The following is a 19,947-nucleotide window of genomic DNA, read 5'->3' as shown; positions in this document are numbered from 1 at the left end:
ACCCCATCATTATACACTGGTATAGTTCCTGACATGTGTGCACACATATGCACAGAAGATACACACAATTACATAAGTGAATTCATCCAACACATAACAAGTATAATGTGTTAACTACCATGGAGGACACAGTCATCTCTCCTAATCCTTACCATAACACCATAGGGTGAGTGTTACCACTGAAGGAACACAAGAGGGTTACAGGAGGGTAACTCAGCTTTCTATAGTGTTAAAAAATGTATGTAGTAGTCTAACAGACTTACAGACATGTGAAAAGATTTAAAACACTGCACAAGTTTTTAAATTATCAGATACACAAGACTAACTATACCCTATCAGGCCAATGAGGAAGAGAAATCCAGGAGATATGCTTTAAAAGATGAAAAGGAATGATGCTAAAATGCTCACATGGGAATGGGCCATTCATTTATGAGTTTTACATTATTTGTAAAGAAAAAGGGGGTTGGGCAGCTGGAGAGAGATGGCTCCATGGTTAAGAGTATTAATCATTCTTTCAGAAGACCCACGTGTGGGTCCCAGCACCCACAGCAGGCAGGTCATAACCACCTGTAGGTCTAGCTCCAGGGGGATCTGATGCCTTTGGCCTCCTTGGACACCAGCGATTACTCGCATGCACTCCCACACAGACACACATATGCATAGTTAAAAAAAATCAAATGAATTTAAAAAGAAAAGAAAAGAAACATCCCCCACGTAGAGCAACAGCGCACAGACCCACGCATGCTTTGGGCAGTGTGAGCTCCAGTCTTCGTCTCCCTTCTTTTCCCTGGACCTCTGTCCTACCACTCTACGACCACCCTCCACCTTCCTCAGTGAAGCCCAGGAGTCATGCCACCTTCCTCAGTGAACCAGTTAGAATCTTGAGGTGCCAGCTCCGCCACCTCTTAGACAGGTTCCCTGCCAGGACTGTGACCTCTACCGTGGTACCTGGAGGCTGGCCAGCCCAGCCTGCCCACCCAAGGCCAAGGCTTGGATCACCTTTAGTGTGCAGGAAGTCAAGGGCAGAGGCAACGTCCCGCACCACTCTGCTGGCTTCTAGCTCGTTGAAGTGCTTCCGCTTCTGGATGTGTGCGAGGATGGAGCCTGGGGAGCAGAGGGACGAGAAAGAGCGGCTTTGGAGGCGGAGGCTCCGGTAAGCATGACTTCTTACAGCACCAGTCTGGGGTAGGGACACAGGGCTCACGCACTGCTTAATGTCCAGCACCAACCGCGGTGCTTGGCACAGCGGGACCAGCACAATTCTGCTGAATCAGATCGCTACCTTCTACGCCTGTCCATGCGGAGTTCAGAGGTAGAAAACAAATTAGATACGAGGTAAAAAGATGCTGATGCTACTGGGGCTGCTCTGGCTTCTGGAACCAAAGGGAATTAAAAGTGGGCACACACGGGGCTGTGGGGGCTTAGAGACATTTCCTCCTCTTCATCTGAACTCAGATCCAGACGAGAACACAGACCTTCCAGTGGAAATTCCCACCCTCATCGTATGAGTAAAAACCTGGGGGTAGGGGATATGAGAAGACAGGATTGCTTTTCCTCCTAAAATTCTCCTTTACATGTCATCATTAATTTTGTTGGCAATGATTAACATTTATTGAGTATTTACTATGTGCTAAGAACTGTTCCATTTTCTTTAAATACATTATCTCAACACAAATGCACAAAATAGAACCGACTGCCATTTTATGAATGGGCAACTTCATGTCAAAAATGGTCAAGCAATTTGCCTAAGCTCACACACTAGCAAGTTATGGAGCTACGACTTTAGCCTAGTAAATCTAGCTTGTGCATACTTCCTTTCAGAAAGACTGTGGTCCAACTGTTGGGGGGACAGGTAGTCTTGAGCCCACCCTCAACCCTTTTAACCCCAGAGTCTGGCTTCACCACTAGAGCTACACCTTAAGCAATAGGGCTGGAGAGGACCCCAGTTGCGCCCAATATTCTTTAGGCAGAGAATACTATTCTACACACTTCTCAGGTGTCCCTAAGCAGTCAGTTGTTTTACTAACAGCCAGCTGGCCCTCATTGAACTCTTTGTGCCTATCAGCATGGTGCTTAAGTATTTCACAGGCACTATCTCATTCCGTCTTCACAGCGGCCCTACGAGGTAGGCGCTATCAATAGCTCTACTGTACAGATGAGAATACCACTTGGAAAAGTCCAACTGATGTTTCCAAGGTCACGGTGGCTGATAACTGTGACTTAAGTTTAGCTTGTTAGTTTCTAAAAGCCCCTCCATGGAGCCTTCGACTCAGCTCTGCACATTCCTGTAACTTCACCTTGTGAATGTGTCCTAGGGCTGGGTGAGCAAAGGGGAAGGACTGTGCCGTTTTTGCTTTCACTAGGTCAGAAGAGCAACTTAAGTGTACATTCCAGTGACAGCAGTGTGGTGGCAGACGGGTATCTTCCTTCTACCTGAAGGGTGGCATGTTCTTGTCCTCCTCTGTATCCTGAGACTGTGTTCCAAACAACGGGGCCCTCTTCTCCTCTGTTTAGCCTTTCTGGACTTCACAATGTAAGCCAAAGCTTCCACTTCATAATTAATTTAGTTAAATAGTAAATGTGTCAAAACAGGGGATTGATAAATTGATCACTAACAGTATCTATATGTGACTCCTATTATAATGAAAAGGCATTTATAGACTGCCCACACAGGTGACATTCTAAGCTCTGCAAAATGCTAATTATCCTCCTTCCCTCCGGCCTCCCTTCTCCCAAACCAAGGGCAGTTTTTAAGTCCTTCATCCTTTTTATTAGCTTGACTCATTTTAGAAGTCTCTGGGATTCATGATGGATGATCACCACCCTGGGTCTTAATCCAAAGTCCAAACACATACTCAACGAGATATACCTCCTTGCAATTTCTCAAAGACCAAGTAAAACCGTGTGTCATCTTCAAAGAATTCAATCAGCTCCAAAATGTTCCTTAAATAGAGAAAAGGGGGGGGGGAAGCATTATATGCTAAAGTCCACTAATAAATATCCAATACAGTGGCCGTAGCGGGCAGAAATCAACTTGAAATCAGAATGCTTATTAAAGACTCATGTTTGAGAAGCAGCCAACAGTGTTAGCAAGATTCAGGTCACCTTATCTTTCCATAATGTTTAGTCTCTGGTGCTTTCGCCAGGTCTGTGCTGTCAAACCCCAACCCTAAAACCCACTAGGTAGAGTTATAAAAAGTCCTGGTCACATTAAACTGAATAAAATCTGCAGCCGACTGGAAGCAATTGCGGCTAATAACACTGAATAGTAGGTGTGTGTCCTGGAGGCAAGCAGCAAATAATTACTTGCCCTCCCTCTTGCCCATAAATCATGGGGCAGTATTTACATTGCCTGGAGAAGATGGAAACATCTGTCAAATAGACTTGGGGCCTAACGTGGGCACCGCTAGACCCTAACTGCTAAGCGCTGCTTAATGAAACCGCGCGTTCCTGGCCACCGTAGCACTTGTGGCCTTCCCCGGTGAGCACTCTCTGTCTGCCCGAGGATTGCAGTGCTCTGCCAACAAGGTCGTCTTGTAGCTCAGTGGGGAAGCCACCAGCCTGGATATTGGAGGTGTTGGGGGCTTTTTTCTTTGGAAGAACGAAATAAACCCAGTCGAGTCTCTAATGCTGAACTAAGAAGCTGCAGGGCTGGAAATAAAAATCTGTCCCTCATAAAAAAAATGCTGACCACTTGGGGAGATACCAGGCTTTTACTAGTGCGAAGGCGTCCAAATAAGATGGCCAAAATGGCCTAATTTGAAAGAAGATTGTAGAGGCAGTGCCTGGAGTTAAATCAACAGCGGCCCCCATCGTCCAAGCTTAATGACAAAGCCATCAATACCAGGCCACGGGCTCCCTGCTGACCCTGCCAAGGAAGGGGGGGGGTACAAATCTTGGAGGTGACCCTGATTTAAAGCCACAGTGGGAGGACCACTCATTTGGAGCTGTGTAACACAGGGCTAAAGGTTACTGTGGCCCAGTTATCATCAAGCAAAGAGTGCTGGCCCGCCTTCAGCACGGTAATGGCATCTTACATTGGGAACAGGAAACAGCAGTGAGCAGTCTTCAACATGGTGTCTGTATTAAAGCAGCCCTAAAGGCTGCTACCAGGCACTACGCTGCTGGCCCATCTTCCATAGGCACTGGAAGAAAACGAAACCCCATTTCTTCCTCAAATAGACACTGATTGGGGGTGCTCATTTTCCTACCTATGGACTACTGTCCCTTACAGTATTTTCAGCCAAGAAAAGATAATTTATTGGAGTTACCACTATCCCTTCTCCCCCCTTGAAAGATGGAAGGAGTTACATGCAATTGTGGAGAAGCAGTTCCAATGACATGCTGGAGTCGGGATGCTAAGAAGTAATCCCTCCTGCAGCCAAGCGTTCCCCAGAGGATCAGTCACCTACATAACTCACCTGTTTCCTTGACACTGATATAGCGTCTCCACTTCACGGAATACTCGACTCCGACTGTGCCCTGCTTGCTTTTCAATGATCTGTGGGAAGAATGAAACCTGTCATGTACACTACTACCTGACCTCAAGACAGATCCCCAGCCAGAGCCCCTGGGAGGAGGCGAGTTTAGACACAATCCAAATCTACTCTCCAGCAGAGTCCGGAGTGGGCTTCAGTGACATGGAGGAGCAGGACACAAGCCCCAGGGCTTCCATGTTGTTGTCTCTGGCCATGTACACTATCACAGAGCTGCTGCTCTGAGGCTGGAGAGATGGCTCAGTGGTTAAGAACATTGGCTGTTCTTCCAGAGGACCCAGGTTCAATACCCAGCACCCACATGGCAGCTCACAACTGTCTATAACTCGATTTCCAGGGCATCTGACACCCTCACACAGACAAATGTGCACATAAAATAAAAATAAATAAAATATGAAGCTGCTGGCTCTTGGCTATACATGGAAGGCTGGAGCAACCAGTGAGACAGCGATTTCTTTCTTTCTTTCTTTCTTTTTAAAAGATTTATTTATGTATACAGTGTTCTGCCTGCATGACAGAAGAGGGGGGCACCAGATCTCATTGCAGATGGGTGTGAGCCACCATCTGGTTGCTGGGAATTGAACTCAAGACCTCTGGAAGAGCATCTAGTGCTCTTAACCTCTGAGCCATGTCTCTAGCCCGAGACAGTGATTTCTACTGGCTCTTAATCCCAAAGGGCAGGTATGACTGTGTTGAGATGGAGAAAGGCAAGGATGAGGGAGGAAGGGCGGAGAGGAAGCAAAGACTCTTTACCCAGATGCCACTCTGCAACTCCTACAGATAGAAGAAAAATACTTCCTCTTCTGCTAATCTTACTCTCTGGCAGGCTCTGTGTAAATAATTCAGACATTCCGTGTTGGTCAACCCTGACAACCATGTAAAAAAAGGTAAGGAAAGTGTATGTCTTCTGTCCACTCCCAGTCTCCTCTCTAGACCACACTTGCACCCAGCCTAGACGGCATCCTTCAGCACCAAGAGGCTTCACTTCTCCTCCCATAGTGTGGGCAGCTCCTGCTACATGGTTACACCTCCACTTGGAGCTGCTTGGCAAGTGTTGACTGCAGGAAGATATGAGCCCACTCAGCAGTGGTTTGTGTGGGGGTCTAGCTGACTCTGAGAAGCCCTCTGGATCCATCCAGAGCCCTGGAGCATTGTTAACAGAGCCTGCAGGCAGAGCTAGTTCTGCTTCACAGCTCAGAAGGGAACATCCTGCCCCTGCCCCTTCCTTCTAGCTGCTTGGCATAACACTTCAAAAGATTCTACTATGATGTAGCACAAATGTGTGTATCCAACTGTAACTTGGAAGTTAGTCACACCTATTAGGAAATCACTCTGAACCTATCAGCAAGGTGCAGCGCTGGGGAACAGAAACCATGTTACTCTGAGCTATTTAGTTGCATTCATCAAGCAGGAATGGTCAGGGTCAGAGACAACTCTCTAGCAGGCAGGCTTTCCAGCAACAGCTGACTTCTCTCTGAGGAGATAATCAATGGGTTCTGACCACTAGCCAGGGAGCAGAACATGGATAATTACTTTGAGTTAGAGGCAGTGTGGATCAGATTGTTGTGACATTCCATCCCAGCTCTACAGTCACTGGGTGGATGCTTAGAGGAAAAGCAGTAGTAAGCCATGTCTTGGGGAGTCATGCTGGGAGATCTAGCTTGTCTTAGGTTGCCTAAAGCTTCCAGAGGGACACGGATCAGAGGGACATGTTTTCCTCCTGTGACTCATCCTGGAAGAAACAGACCTGTTGCTTGTCCATCCATCCATCCATCCATCCATCCATCCATCCATCCATCCATCCACCCCCCCCCCCCCCATCCACCACCCCCCCCCCCACCCACCGATCCATCCATCCATCCATCCATCCCATCCATCCATCCATCCATCCATCCATCCATCCCATCTACCATCCATCTACCCATCTATCCATCCCATCCATCCCACCCCACCCACCCATCCATCCATCCATCCATCACCCACCCACCTATCCATCCATCCATCCATCCATCCATCCACCCACCCACCCATCCATCCATCCATCCATCCATCCATCCATCCATCTACCCATCTATCTATCCATCCATCTACCCATCCATCCATCCATCCATCCACCCCCCCCCCCCCCCCCCCCCACCCACCCACCCATCCATCCATCCATCCATCTACCCATCCATCCATCCATCCATCCATCCACTCATCCATTCATCCACCTACCTACTCATTCATCCATCTGCTTTTTGAGACAGAGTCTCTCTCTCTATAGTGCTGGCTGGCCTGGTTTACTGTGTAGATCAGGATGGTCTGGAACTCATAGAGACTTGCCTGTCTTGGCCTCCCAAGTGCTGAGACTAAAGGTTGTATGCCACCACACTAGGCTCCATTCAATTTAATATTTATGTAAGTGTGTATGCTTTAATCACTTTTAGGCATATTACAATTTCTTTTTAATTTATAGTAATTTGTTTACAAAGAGGAATGGAAGTAGCTCTTTTGTTATATGTGGAGCAATACCCCAGCCAGGTTTAGCAGAGATGATCCACAGTTGGGATTGAGGAGAGTTGGTTGGAAGAGATGTTTCTATGGATCCAGTTCAGCAGGGCTGCCTAAGGAGGCAGTGCTTTTAGACTTGATGGCTCAGTCGGCTGATTTGAACAAGCTTAACCGACATGCCTCCAGCTTCGGTAAGCCTTTCCATAGAGCTCAAACAGTGGGTCTCAGAATCATTGGGGCACATTCCCAAAGATGCAGCTCCAGGTTCTCTCCTACACTGAGAAACCTGGCTCTTGTGCTCTTAGCTCACTGGCTGATGCCTGCCCACTGCAGTTTAAATCCACCCTCCATCAGGGTTTTCAAACTGTCCTGAGGATCACACTCACCAGGATGGGACATGTACAGTGCTGGGCCAGGCCCAATTTCTAACGTATTAGGGCCAGATCACGTGCATTTCTTACTCTCTCCAGGGGACACTGGTGCTGTTGGTCCAGGGACCCTACTTTGAGAACCACAGCTCTGCCTCTATTCCTTCAGTAGCCAAAGGGTTTGAATGTGAGACATGCCAGAGTCATGCAGCTAATTAAAGACAGCACTGAGGCCAAGTCCACATCTCCTGTCCCAAAGCCGAGTGCTCAGTCACTGCAGATCTTAGGCCTCACCGTCCTGATATTGGTCATCGGTTGTACTTTGTGGTTTATCAAGTGTGTTCACCAGTTCATTTTTACTCTTACATTCACAATCATTTCACCAGATTTTGAGGGCAGGAACTATCTAACTTTCATTTAGATATAGAAACCAGAGCTTAAGGGGGTTCAGTGAGTTTCCTGAAGTCAAGTAAGTTTGTTAAAAATGATTCAGACAGAGCTTCTACTTCCAAAGCTGATACTGTTTATTACAGTGATCAGAAACAGCCTACTACGTGCCAGACATGGATGTAAGCACATTACACATATTAATTTATTTAATCCCCATAATCCTACATAAGTTCTATTATTTACACCCATCTTACAGAAGAGGAAACTGGAGGACAGAAGGCTGAGTAACCTGTTCGAGGTTACAAAGCAATTGAGTAGAAAAGCCCAGATTTGAGTCCAGTGAATACAGGTATGCACTCCCTCCATCCTCTTCTTTCTGAGATACCGTGTTGCATAATACACCATTTATTTGGTTTGGGACAAGCTAGGAATGACAATTTTGCAAAGCAGAGGTGGAGACCCCGTGGGACACTCACTTTGACAGCATACTCTTTGCCGGTCTGCAGGCTCACAGCACCCTGGACTTTGGCATAGGCTCCCTCTCCCAGCAACTCAGAGGTCAGCTTGTATACATCTAGAGGGAAACACGAGAGAAGAACCGCAGGTGAGTCACCCCACTGCAAGCCATGGTGGGGACAGCTGCGGTCACTTGGCTTCCTGGGTCTGCTTACCCAGGCCGAAGAGGCCATGCTAACTCTGCAGCCTCAGTGACAAGGACCTCCTAACTTTCCCAGACAGCTCCCGACTCTCAGTGACAAGGACCTCCTAACTTTCCCAGACAGCTCCCGACTCTCAACAAGACTCAGCAGACCCCTGTTCCTCATTTTAGAGATGAGGTCCGAGGAGGGGTTTCAGTTCAGAACCTACTTTCTGGGCATCTACTGTGTCAGGTAATATGATAGGGACAGAGTGAGGAACAGAATCCAGCCCCTCCCCTCCAAGAGTTGAGTCCATTATGGAAGGCAAACCTACCCAGCAGCCCAGAGTAACCCAGACCCTGGTGAGTACTCCAGAGACAGGATGGGAGGAGTGGGGGAGGAGCAAGCAGGAGAAGTGAATGGGGAAACCCACTGGGCCATCCAGGGATCCTCGGAGAAGGGTTTTATTTGAATGAACAGCATTCATTCATTTACTCATTTGCTGAACACCTACTATGTGCCAAGCTTTGTGCCAGGCATGGAGGATGTGAAGGGAATAATAACAACTATTTTATACATACAAAAGTGGAGGTCACCGGAGGAGCCTCAGAGGTTTCTGAAAGTCACCCACAGGAAACCAAGACACAGAGCAGGATGCAAACAATGCCTTGAGGTTCCAGGTCAGAATGGGCATACAGAACAGTGACAGACCCGGGTTGGACGAGTGTTCAGAACACCGAAGTTCTCGGAGCCCCTTCCAAAGGAAGCTGTGGCTCTACCACAACCCTTGCTCAGCCAACCTCATCCTCCCTTGCTCCTTCCCCGGCTGTTCTCTTGAGGCAACCTAGGCTTTAAACCCAGGGCCTGGGCAGAAGACTTAATCAATGTCAGATTTTATCATTCTCAGTCATGAGATGTCTGTGTTTGCATCAACTAACCCCAAGTGACAGGAAACTCTTCTGTGTTCAATAAACAAACAAAAGACCTGCTGATCTGTGAACTCTTCTAAAGTCCCAGGTACTTTACTCTCCCCCACTGCCCAAAACACACACACACACACACACACACACACACACACACACACACACATACACACAAACACACATACACAGAGACACAAACACACAGACACACACACACAACACAGACACACAGACACACAGACACATACACAGAGACACAACACACAGACACAGACACACACACACACACACACACACACACACACACACACACACACACACACACACACACACCAGGTGTGGTGGTGCATGCCTTTAATCCCATCATCTAGGAGGCAAAGCAGATAGATCTCTATGAGTTCAAGGCTAGCCTAGTCTACATAGTGAGTTCTAGGACAGTCAAGGCTAAATAGGGAGACCCTATTTCAGAAAAAAAAAAAAAAAGAACAAACCATAAACCTCTATACTAAGTACTTTCTTGGTTCCATTAAAGTTTGATCTTGCAGCTGTCTATATGAATGGATACTACACTGTTCACTATTATTTGTAGGTGATTTAAATGACATGCTTTTCTCCCAGAACATCCTTCAGTACTGGCCCTTTACACATGCCAGGATGTTAGCTGATTGGAGTAAAGTATTCCTGATTCATACAGTGTTTGTTATCAGAACATTCTACAAAACTATCAATTTGCTGGTATGTGTGCAAGGCTAGGAAGAGGGCCCATGAGGGGAAGCTACTTCAAATCTTACAGTGAAAAACTATATAAAGGGGATACGCTATTCCTAAAGGTGGCTACTCATCCTTTGACCACTTTAGAGAAACACCCAGTGATTCACATCTTCTCATCGAATGCCCAGAGATAACCCTGGCAGCCCCCAGCCTAGTGCCTTGAGCTTGGTCATCCAAAATGTCTGCTGATGCAACGTCATGTCCCTCGGATGCAATGAATTCTCAAAGGAACCAAGCACACGCAACACAAGTCGCTGCAGCCTCTGGGAGGCCAGCTTCCCACTGGGAGAAGACTGTGGTGTCGCTGCAGCTGTGGCCTGGGTGTTTTCGCTTCCTCTTTCCTGGTTCTTCTGCCTCCCAGCCTTCCAGGAACCACAAGGCGGCTGGCGGCTCATATGGAAGAGGGGCGGACACATGGGAGGCTCTCAGCTCTCGAACATTGGTTGTTCTGCCACTGAGGTGATGCTCACACCACTCAGAGGAGGCCAGTGCCTCGCCTGAGAGATTTGCCCGTCCTTTCTCCCTCTTGACCGCTTCTCACTCACCCCTGTCTTATTAATCACAAGGACAAGCTGACTCTAAGGTGAGGTGGCCCGGAATCTGGTCCTGTGGATATCAGAGATGCCTCCCCCTCCTGCAGCGCTCAGGCCTAGACCAACCTTCAAACTTTCCCGGCAGAGAGTCTGTGGCCCGGGTCTTGCGCTTCTTCTTCCTCCTCTTGTCGCTGTCCACGATGGGAAGGGGCTCGCTGCTGCCCATCTCTGGGAGACAAGAGGGGGACGGGAGGGAAATTGCACTGTACCGATCAAGCAGTGAGTTCACTCAGAAGGAGAAAAGAGTGAGACCCGGGAGTTTTATACTGATGGTTTTAAATATCTGTGAGGGATATTGATTTGTTTTGACCCAGGAGGCAAAACTAAAGGCAAAACCATTATAGGAGATCATTAACTGTGGGAAGGGACTCAGACAGGCAGCTAGATTAGGAGAGGGGACCAGAAGTCTGCATTTGCCAAGCTTATTAGCACATGGATTTAGATCTGCCACCAGCTAAACCAGATTTCCCAAACAGAACAAGCAATCTACAAGCAGGACCCACCTGTGATCATCAGAAAGGGAGGGTCCCTGGGGCTAGGCTCTAGGTTAGAATAGAACCTGATGGTAAAACCAGAAGCTGAGCAATATTTCCATAGATATGCACTGGGGCTGTGAAAGGCCTGCTATACAGTCTGCCTTATCCCCAAAGATATCAAGATGGGTAGGGGGGCTCGGTTGAGAATAGCCCCCAATTTCTTCACTCCCAGGAGCACAGATGTGTGCCATATCACCTTCTCCTTCCCTGGTCCTTCCTTGAAAGAATGCAGGGAGGCCTGCAGCTGACAAGTCTAAGACAGGCTGCTGGATGAGGTCACTGATTGTAAAAACATCATTATCTCTCCTTGGCAGGCACCTGGCTCCCATGCTGGCAGACACAGACATGGGACATACTGGGCAGGAAGGGTCAGGACAGAACGAGGCAGCAGGAGACTGGGATGGGAAGGAGAAAAGGAGGAATAATGAGAGCCAACCTCAGTTTTGTTTCTAGGCCACTCTAGTAGGGTCCTTCCCCTGTTAAAGATAAATTACTTATAGAACATGTCATGCCCCTGATCCAGAGTGGAGCCTTAATACTCTTTGCCTGCAGTTAGAAATAATAAGATTTCTCTGAAGTCTCTGGGTCTAAATCCCCACCAGGGTGATTAAACCTCTACATCCTTCTAAAATAGAGGCACCCGAGAGCTGATGGGCAGAGGATGTGAGGGACTTTTACACCAAACTTCAATAAACATAGGCTCTGAGGGTTGGTTTTTCCTGAAAAATTTAAAATGGAATCTGGCTCTTTGCTCACTGAGGGGAAGGCTCACTCCCTTCTCCAAGGATCTGATGGAAGATTGCTTAGTGCCACTGCCCAAATACATGCTGTGCATAGAGGCAGGCGCTTGGCAGCTGTTAGCAGGAAGCATGCAGAAGGGCACTTTCAACACCACAATCCAGAAAGTCCAGGTAAGCAGCCCAGCGTCCGACAGCTCTACTTAGAGGCATCCATCCTTCCACTTTAGGGAACTGATAACAGCAGGTTTTCAATTATACTCCAGAATAGAGAAGAAAAAACACACAGATAAAAAGAATCCACAGAGCATCTAAAAATACTACTCCTGCCAACAGCTTCAAGCACAAGTTCTACCTGGCGACAATGCCATGTGACTCTCAAAGGATTAAATACTGCCACGGAAGTAGCCACACTCATAAGGTAAATTATAAGGAAAAATGCTATCCAGATGCATTTACAGGACGTGGTGAGAAATCCCTCAGAAATAAAGCACAAGGCTATTCATCTTTGAAGGTTTAGAGGAGGGGGACACGATGGGGTGGGACTGGACCCGACTGGACCATTGTCCCTCTGGTGTGCAATCTAGTGTCAACGCTTGTCCCGACTATTTTCTCACCAGGGCTGCAAACCCAGAGTGGAGTGAACAGATTGTGGTTCCAGCTCCTTCACCCTCCCCTGGCCACACTCCGATTAGTGGCCTGTGGACAAACCAAACAGCCAACAGGCAGGCGGTGTGGAGAATAGGAGGAGTGCTGGAGGCACTGGGACTCACAGGGGACTCTCAGACATACTTACAGCTCTAGATAGAAAACCCCGTTAGTGGCAATTTATACGTGCTCTTTGCCGCAGCAGGACCGTGGAGCCTCTGGTGGAAGCAGCACACCCCTGGGCAGAGCCACACACTCAATATTAGATTTTATGGCTTCACACACAAAGACAGAATACCTGGTCTATTCTGCATGGATCTCAACGGAAGAAGGTACGTCAGAGGGGAGAAATGGTTAAGGTTTTTCTTGCAAACAGAACTTGTTGAGGGAGAGTTGTTTTTTGAAACTAGGAAGGAAACATGTATGAAAACAGTGAAATGAAAGAAGCATGCATAACTTACCCTGTTTTCACAGCAAGAGGTAATGGGTGGGAGATGTTGCTGGGAATGAGGTAGGACACACTAGTTTTATCGCAGGGTATGTCTCAGCCACTGGACAAATGCATCCTCAGGGAAGCCCCACAACCACACTGCACCTTCACCTCCCTGATTCCCCGGGTGTAGGAGTTCTTCCTGGCCATGAAAGCCGGCTCAAAAGTCCTAACCCCACGCAGCTCCCCAATAACTCCAGATGAGTTACGGTGTGTGTACTCAATCACTCTGGAAGTCAGGTATGAGGCGAATGGGGTAGTACTGTGTAGAACTAGTGGCTGGCATTCCAGCCTCTATCCCCAAGTCTCCAAGAGAAGCTCCACTGGGACACTGATCTTCTCTGGCTTTGATCATTCCCTGTGTTCCTACTGTCCCCTCTGCACCTCTGTCTCTTCTATAAGTCACAGTACAGCATCAGGTGAATATCATCCATCACAAATTGCACTGAAATGGAAATCGTATATGGCACATATGGTGCACGGCACACAGGCCCCTTGGGTGCCCAGTGCATACTCTGAAAGAAATGTGGGTAGTCTAGGCTATGAATCCCATCAACTCTATCACATTCCCTCTCCTAAAAGGTCTCAGACACAAAAGGTCCTTAACTTATTTTCTAGAAGCCTGGTCCTCTTTTAGACTAGGTAATGTGAGGAGAAAGTGAGCAAGCAGTTCTTTTCAGGTTCCAACAAGCAGTGGTCTGGGGGCTCCCAACACTTCTACCGCCTCCAGCCCTCACTCTCACATCAGCAGGGCTTGGGGACCCCATCTGTGTATTCTGGTAGAGGCACACGTGGAATGAGGGGAGGCACACTGTAGACAGGGAAGGCACATGGGCCTGGGTCAGGAGAACAAAGGAGACATTCCGGTGCTGGCATTACCAGACAACCTCAAGGTCAAGCAACTCTGCCTCTTAAGAGCCTAGTTCCTTCATCCTGAGAACTGGTTTAAAAACACACCTCCCGTCTGCCTGCTAGGTTGTTCTAAGATCCCGACGACACAGTCAATACAAATGTGCTTCAACTGGCTTGCCCCAGTGATCAGACTGGTGAATACCTTAACTGTTGTAACAGAGCTTTTCGCCAATGACTGATGGAAGCAGATGCAGAGATACACAGCCAATCACCAGACAGAGCTCCAGGAGTCCAGTCAAAGAGAGAGAGGAGGGATTCTATGAGCGAGTGCATCAGGATCACGATGGGGAAACATGCAGGGACGACCAAACCAAACTAGAGGGAACTCATGAAAGTTGGATCAAAGGCTGTGGAGCCTACGTGGGACTGGACTTAGGCCCTCTGCATGGTGACACAGTTGTGTAGCTTGATCTGCTTGGGGGTCCCCCTGGCGGTAGGATCAGAATCCATCCCTGGTGCATGAGGGGGCTTTTTGGAGCCCACTACCTATGATGGGACACCTCGTGCAGCCTTGAGGCAGGGGGAAGGGCTTGGACTTGCCTCTACTGGATGTGCCTCCCCTGAGAGGCCTTCCCTTCTTGTGGGTGGGAATAGGGGGTGGGTTGGGAGGGGGAGGCTGGGGAGGTGGGGGGAGGAAAGGGGGGATCTTTGATTGGTGTGTAAAATGAATGAAAAAATTTTCTTAATAAAAAGGGGGAAAATAAAAAGAGAACACAGATTTTAATAGTCAAAAAACCAAAACCAAACAAATGTGCTTCAAAAAATGTGCATAGTTATGTATGCATACATATGAACACACAGAGAATGGGAAGCCTTGCAGAAAGGCAAGAACCTGTTACTATTACAATTTAAAGTGTGCCAACAAACTGTCCAGAGCCGTGCTGCGTAGTTTATATGCCTTTTAAAAAACAGTCTGTACCATTTTTAATTTATAGACATGCTTTATGTGATGGGGTGGTTTTTATTTTCTTCTTCATTCTTTTCAGGATTTTCCAAGTTACATGTGACTGAAATTTATCATTTTATCCCATTTTGTCTGAATCAAATTGTACTTTAAACAAGATAAATGGGCTGGGGTGGTGCATGGAGCTCAGAGTTGGGGGCTGCAAGGAGCTCAGTGGCAGAGCTTTTAGCATCTTCAAGGCCTTAGTTTTGATCTTCAATACTGGGAAACCTTTATTGAAAACACTGTAATTTAGAGGCTGATTACAGTTTTTCAAATTGTGTCTAGATTTCTCTGTATTAAAATCCAGTGTTTAGCTGGGTGTGGAAGCAAAAGCCTTTAATCCTAGTACTCAGGAGGCAGAGGCAGGCAGATCTCTGTGAGTTCAATGTCAGTCTGGTCTACAAATCGGAGTCAAGGCAGGGCCACACAGTGAGTCCCTGTTTAAACAATGGTGGAGAGCAATTGAAGAAGATGTTTGGTGCCAACCTCCTGCCTCCACACCTCTGTGCACAAATGTATATCTGCACTTAAATACATACACACATGTATACATCCATATGAACAGATTATGTTGGAAGTATAGCTGTATAGGTTTTAAGGATACAGATCTAAGACCCAGCCTGGCACCTTCACTCATAGAGAAATTGGGAGAGGCCAAGGAGTCCTGGGGCTGGGGCCACAACCCATAGCAATAACAGGTACTAGCCACTGCTCTCTCTAGATAAACTCAAGGTCTTCTTTCCAAAGTACCTGTCATTTCTTGATAGGGCCTAATGAGTCAGCCCCACTGTCACTCAGGTTACCAGACACACACTCTTTGGTAGAGTCTATACACAGATTGCCAGCTTTCATGTCTCATGTATGACACCATAGAATCATATGGTTCACTCAGCTCTGCAAATAACTCCTACTCACTCCCTGCTCCAACTCTGGAGCTCTTTGAGGATCCCAATCTTCCTTCGTTCTGAAGAACTTTCTAGAAAAGAATGGTGGAGAGCAGGTTGAAGGGCACAATCAGAGACAAATTCAGCTGCTTCCTCAGGGTCAGCTGAGGAGAATGGGCAATGGGAGGAAACCGAGGGTCTGGGTGTAGCTTAGTAAGAGTGCTTGTCTACCACGCACAGGACCCTAGGTCCCATCCTCATCAGCAACCATAACAAAACCACAGACAAAAACAGAAATGGAGGAACTGAAGGAAGTTTGGCACACACTTAAGGGAGGGGTTGAGTAAGCCATGTGAGATAAGAGAAGAGGGAACCTAGGAGACTGGGGTCATCTGTGCCTTTGTAGCAACAGAAGTCACGGTGCACACCACCATAATCTTTACAGTGCACACTCTCAAGTGGTCTGCATGTGCCAGGCAATGTCTGAAGTCCTTTACAGTTACTATACTCTACAGACTCACTGATGCAATCATCACAACTACGAGGAAAGCATAATTGTTGCCTATATTTTACAAACGAAGAAACTGACACAAATTGGTAAACGTGCTATGTCATGCTCATCTAGTGAGTAAGCAAGCCGCAGTGTAGAATGTGAGCCTGGACTCTGGCTCAAGAATGTAAGCTTCTAACTTGTGATGACGCTGTTCTCAAACACTAATGCTGGAAGGCAGAGGTGGGAGCTGGTGACAGCCAGGCACCAGTGCTATTGTTTATAAATCTTAGTACAGTGCTTCTTTACTGATGTACTGTGCTGGATAATTTTATGTCAACCTGACACAACCTAGAGTCATCTGAAAGGAGGCAACCTCAGTTGAGAAAATGCCTCCATAAGATCTGGCTGTAGGGCATTTTCTTAACTAGTATTTAATGAGGGGAGAGCCCAGCCCATTGTAGGTGGGCTATCCCTGGGCTGGTGGTGCTGAGTTCTATAAAAAAGCAGGTTGAGCAAGCCATGGGGAGCAAGCCAGGAAGCAGCACCTGTCCATGGCCTCTGCATCAGATCCTGTCTCCAGATTCCTGTCCTGTTTGAGTTCCTGCCCTGACTTCCTTCAGTGATGAACTGTTACCTGGAAGTGTAAGCCGAAATAAACCCTTTCCTCCACAACTTGCTTTTGCTCATGTGTTTCATCACAGCAACAGAAACTCTAAGTAAGACAAGTGCTATGAGATTCTGATCTCTCAGCAGGCCTCCAGTCCCTCAGCTCACTGTTTACACACCTGTTTCTTGCATGTGCTCCAATGTCAAAAAGGTTGGGAAGCTCTCTTCTAGTTTACCTAAACACAAAGGCCTAAGAGTCACATCCTCACTACTATATTAACTTTAACCTTCCAGAAGTCTCTTCTTGCCCTGAGATGCCATAGTATTTTGTGTTTTGTCATCTTACAGAAAATGAACTACAAACCAATGTCTAAGCACATTATTTATGGCGGTCCAGAATGAAGTATAAGTGACAATCTTCTCCCGTCTGACCTGGGAGTTTGTAGATGTGGTTTCTGATGACGTCACTAGGTAGAAAGGGAAAGGGGAAAGGCATATTTGAGCAGAAGCTGATCAAATTTAACAAGACAGTTAAATGTCAGGAGCCATGTATGAAATTAGCTCCATCAGAGGATAGTCTGTGAGATTCCACAGAGCTTGAGGGATTTTTAAATTTCAGGACCTCTGTGTTGGTTTGAAAGAAAATGGCCTGCAAAGGAAGTGGCACTATTGGGAGGTGTGGCCTTGTTGGAGGAAGTGTGTCACTGTGGGAGTGGGCTTTGAGGTCTCCTATGCTCAAGCTACATCCAGAGTCACAGTTCACTTCCCGTTGCCTGCAGATCAAGATGTAGACCTCTCAGCTCCTTCTCAGCACCATGTCTGCCTGCATGCCACTATGTCCTGCCATGATGATAATGGACTGAACTTCTGAAACTGTAAGCCACCAGTTAAATGTTTTCCTTTATAAGAGTTGCCATGGTCACGGTGTCTCTGCACAGCAATAGAAGCTCTAACTAAGACAACTTCTAGTGTAAAAGGCTGGGCCATGTGGTTCAACACAGCTGCAGTGAAAATGGCATCAGGGAGATGCTTTGTAGGCTGTGATACTCAGATGCTAAGGGGCAAACACTCAGACTCATCTTCTCTCTCGGCTCTGATCCTGGGGTCACAAGGAGCCCTCATAGCCACATTGCAATTCCTGGTGGAAGGAACGACATCAGAAGGATATGGAAGCAGAAACAGGAAGTGTGTGTTTACAGAACATGAAACAAAGTGGTAGCAAAGGGCAGGGCTTGGGTAGGAAGCATACTGTAAAGGCTGAGAAAAGCAAGCTAAGCTGGCCATCTAAGCTCATATAACACAGTCCACAGGCCCTCCAGCACTGTATTCTTCCCACCCTTAATAACCACCCATCATTCTTCCACAGAAAACGACAACAGCTGCTTCTTGCTCAGCTTACAAACAGTGCTTACAAGTGCCATTCCTTGGTATGTCATTGTTGTGCTTTGCTACGCCAAAGAAGGGCCCTGTAAGTGCATCTTCTATACATCATACAGAACACTAGAAGACAGTCCTCAGGTGAGACTCAGAAAAATGAACATCTTCTGCTGCTTCATCAAGGACATTCTTAAGCTAAAATGGCTAAGTAGCTGGCATGGAGGAACCTGGCTGTGAGCACGGCTCCACGCCACGGCCCTGACTTGTACTAAGGCATCAGCAGCTTCCTCACTGTCACTGTGCAACAACAAATAATACTTTTGATCTTGCAGATGCCCTGGAAGGGTTTCTGTGTGGCCCACTTGTGAACCTCTGTTCTAGCCAATGAGGAGGGAGGGAGGAGTACTATGGCCTTCAAGCTGGCTGTGACACACAGTGCAAACAGCAGATGCTGAGAGACAAGGTGGACTGAGGCTGCAGCAGCAGGCCAGAGAGGGAGGAAGGTCTGCGCCAGAGGCAGGGGCAGCAGGGATCGGAGGGAAGGGCATGTTATGGAGCCAGGGAGGAAGCCGCAGAGGCAGAAATGGTCCCGTCAAACGATGGGAGACAGTGGAGGAGTCACTGTCCTTGACAGTTATGACCATCCTTGAAAGAGAGGCCAATGTTTGATTCTTCTCTAGCCCCATGGCTTAGCACGGGATCAGCCACAGAGCAGGGCCTCAGTGCAGGTGTATTAATACGTGCTTTTCAACCGGCAGTGTCATCAAGAAGGGGGGACTCTATGGGGGGGAGGGGGGGCAGCTCTGGGAGTGGGGAGCAGGGTAAGAGGGCAGTGTCACCACGAAGCTTCAGGTGAAGACAGCTGACACACAGCTGTTGAGTATTATGAAAAAGCACAGGACAGGCTACAACAACCTTACTCAACCCTCATGTGTCCCAAATCAGTCACTGAGGCTTGACTGATACCTGCCAGGCGTGAAGAGGCCTCCAGCTAGAGCAAACCACAGAACACACCGCAGCCTCAGTATCTGTGCCATGTGTGAGATATAAAAAACAAGCCAACAAACCAACAGGATTTCCAACATTTCCTTGGGAGAACAAGACTCCATGGGCACACACATTTCACTTTTTACAGCTTCTGCTGTACTTGGTTCATCATGCTATGACGTGGTAGCTTTACTTTCATAGTCAAAAGGAAATAAACATGTTTTACTTACTGTTCCATTTTCCTTCTGTCCCTCTGCCATTTTGTTCCAGAAGAAATGTGACCCTGTTTACTACGTGACTGTCACAGGAAGTGACTGGGACCTGAGATGGCTAAGTCAAGTCACCCAAGCAAATACTGAAAACCATCAACTGCTCAGATGACCCTGAACTCATCCTTTTCTCTGGAAATGGGAGGGAAGCTCAATTCAAAGTAATGTGAGAAAGGTAAATGGGGACTGGCAAGATAGCTCAGTGGACAGAGGAACCTGTCTCCAGTCTGATGACTTGAGTCTGACCCCTGGGACCCACTTGGCAGAAGAAGAGAACTGACCTCTGAAAGTTGTCCCGTGACCTACACACACAACATGACAGCCACAGCCCATCTCCAATGAACACAAAGTAATTAAAGCTGTGGCTGTAAAAGAAAAAAAAAAAAAAAA

The 19,947-nt window shown here is 47.4% G+C and overlaps 1 protein-coding gene across 9 annotated transcripts in view; it reads right to left on the bottom strand.

The window, feature by feature from the left end:
- Mknk1 (MAPK interacting serine/threonine kinase 1) overlaps positions 1-19,947 on the bottom strand; it is a 40,876-nt gene that overhangs the window by 11,983 nt on the left and 8,946 nt on the right. For 5 of the 9 annotated variants that reach the window (XM_028889288.2, XM_028889312.2, XM_028889317.2 and 2 more), the window contains exons 3-8: positions 12,892-12,999; positions 10,739-10,840; positions 8,224-8,321; positions 4,422-4,501; positions 2,870-2,943; positions 1,000-1,104 (exon numbers count right to left, since the gene is read on the bottom strand). In XM_028889288.2, the coding sequence (XP_028745121.1) occupies positions 1,000-1,104; positions 2,870-2,943; positions 4,422-4,501; positions 8,224-8,321; positions 10,739-10,840; positions 12,892-12,907 (475 nt within the window). In that variant the 5' untranslated portion in view covers positions 12,908-12,999. Of the gene's footprint in view, positions 1-999; positions 1,105-2,869; positions 2,944-4,421; positions 4,502-8,223; positions 8,322-10,738; positions 10,841-12,891; positions 13,000-19,518; positions 19,943-19,947 lie in introns of those variants that run through there. The other 4 variants (XM_037202836.1, XM_028889304.2, XM_037202839.1 and 1 more) reach the window with 4 other exon arrangements.

The sequence above is a fragment of the Peromyscus leucopus genome, chromosome 2 (genome assembly GCF_004664715.2).
Source record: "Peromyscus leucopus breed LL Stock chromosome 2, UCI_PerLeu_2.1, whole genome shotgun sequence".
Classification (NCBI taxonomy): domain Eukaryota; kingdom Metazoa; phylum Chordata; class Mammalia; order Rodentia; family Cricetidae; genus Peromyscus; species Peromyscus leucopus.
Note: the sequence above shows the minus strand (reverse complement) of the source record. Positions and strands in the feature narration are given on the sequence as shown.